We start from the raw sequence: 1,811 nt of genomic DNA, 5'->3' as shown, positions 1-1,811 counted from the left end.
GGAGCAGCCAGTCAGCAGGGCGTGTCCTCAGCTTTCCCGCAGGAGTGACTGCTTCCCTCAGATATGTGCATCAACCAGTCTTTAACGAGTGGGTATAAATTAGTTATGCCTGTGACATCGGAGACTAGCCATTTTCTCCAATTCATAATCTCCTTCCTACCTTTTTTCTCTTTGGCACCCTCCACAGCTTATAGGATCTTACTTCCTCAACCAGGCTCCCTGGAGGTAAAAACTCAGAGTCCTAACAACTGCACCACAGAAGAGTCTCAGAATTCCACCTTTTGACAGACATTTGTTAGAAAGTGATAGAACTGTTTCACCGATATAAAGTGAACAAATACTATTTTGTGATAGGTATTTGAAGACAAAATAAGGATTTAGGTTTTCAAAATAAAAACTCAAGAAATTTATCTTGATAACTATTTAATAAATAAACCAAATAACAATTTTAATAAAATAGAGAAATATATCTTCTAAATTTTAATACAATGTAAACATACACATTTTTATATGAAAATATAAGTATGATGAGATAAAATATTCCATTAACCTAAATAAATAAAGAATAAATAAATAACATCAGGGCAGTCATAGCTTATGCGATTGATACCCCTGCTAGTTGATTTATTTTATATCTATCGTGCTTATTACTACAGACATGTATCGGCTGAGTGAATTCCACACATTTGGTGGCTAAAGCAGAATTCAGAGTCTTCTGAAATGACCCCAGGTGAGTGTACAAGGATGATGCGGCATCTTAGTCAGTGAGAGTCAGTCTCAAGGTGAGCTCAGGTCTCCATCCATCATTCTTAACCTTTCTTGCAAGCTGACTGATGAAGACAAGGATCTCATGATTTCCACTCTGACGGTTTCCCAGGCAGCAGTCGCTGTATTCCCTTCTCTTTCAGGTAGACATGGATGCCCTGGAAGTACCTCTTCACGGCCAGGGTGGGGCCCATCCTTCCCAGGGCAGAGTCTTCCTCTCCCATCACCTGCCCCAGGCAGGCGTCCAGGTGGTCCAGCTGCTGATGGAGTCCAGTGCGGAGCTGCTCCAGGAGGGTGGTGTCCCAGGCAGCAGAGGAGCCCTCTGTGTGGAAGAGGTTGAAGCTCTGCTGGAGCATCTCGTGGAGCACAGAGATGGCCTGGGCCTCCTGGAGCTGGCCGCCCTCCACCATCTCCTGGGGGAAAGCGAAGTCTTTTCTGTCTTGCAGACAGAAGCGAGGGGAGAGTCTCCTCATTTGGCCCAGGAACATTAGGTTCTTCCTGCCAACCAGCACGTGGTTCTGAGACAGGTCACAGCCCAGGGATCCTCCTGGGCCGTAGCTGACCAGCACCAGGGCCATGAGTAGAGAGAGCACGAAGGCCATGGGGAAGATGCGGCTGCTGCTGGGCTGGCTGAGACGGTGTCTGGTGGAACCTTGAGGTAGGTTCTCTGATGCCATGCTTTCTAAGTGAGGCCATTAAATAGGGAACATAGTAATTTTCATTTTCTAATCATTTCTATGCACTTTTACTTCCTTTTTTGGTTTTCTGTTATGTATTCTCAAGACAGTCAAAGAAATGTTCTTCCTTCTAGACTATTAATTTTGCCTTTTCCTAGTCACTTCAGATGTGCCCATCCAAATGGATGTTTTTCAATCAAATGAGAAGGACTTTCTCTTAAGTCAGGATTGATGGACATCTGTAATTACACGCGTTACCGCCCTTTATCTCTCATGCACAAGTGTTGCTCTCCTCTCATCCATGAACGCATCTTTGGCTTGGTCTTGGGCTCCATTTTTCCCTCTTAGGTTCCTTAGGAAGCCAGGCTC

At 44.8% G+C, this 1,811-nt stretch overlaps 1 protein-coding gene across 1 annotated transcript; it reads right to left on the bottom strand.

The window, feature by feature from the left end:
- LOC108636630 (interferon omega-1-like) lies at window positions 849-1,444 on the bottom strand. Its single transcript, XM_018052818.1, has one exon. It carries the CDS (start codon window positions 1,440-1,442, stop codon window positions 849-851), a length of 594 nt encoding a protein of 197 aa, XP_017908307.1. The 5' UTR covers window positions 1,443-1,444.

The sequence above is a fragment of the Capra hircus genome, chromosome 8 (assembly GCF_001704415.2).
Source record: "Capra hircus breed San Clemente chromosome 8, ASM170441v1, whole genome shotgun sequence".
In the NCBI taxonomy this organism is placed as follows: Eukaryota; Metazoa; Chordata; class Mammalia; order Artiodactyla; family Bovidae; genus Capra; species Capra hircus.
This window is presented reverse-complemented; position numbering and strand designations above follow the sequence as displayed.

Coding starts and splice junctions, on each gene's coding strand:
- LOC108636630 (XM_018052818.1), bottom strand. CDS start 1,442: ATGGCATCAGAGAACCTACCTCAAGGTTCCACCAGACACCGTCTCAGC.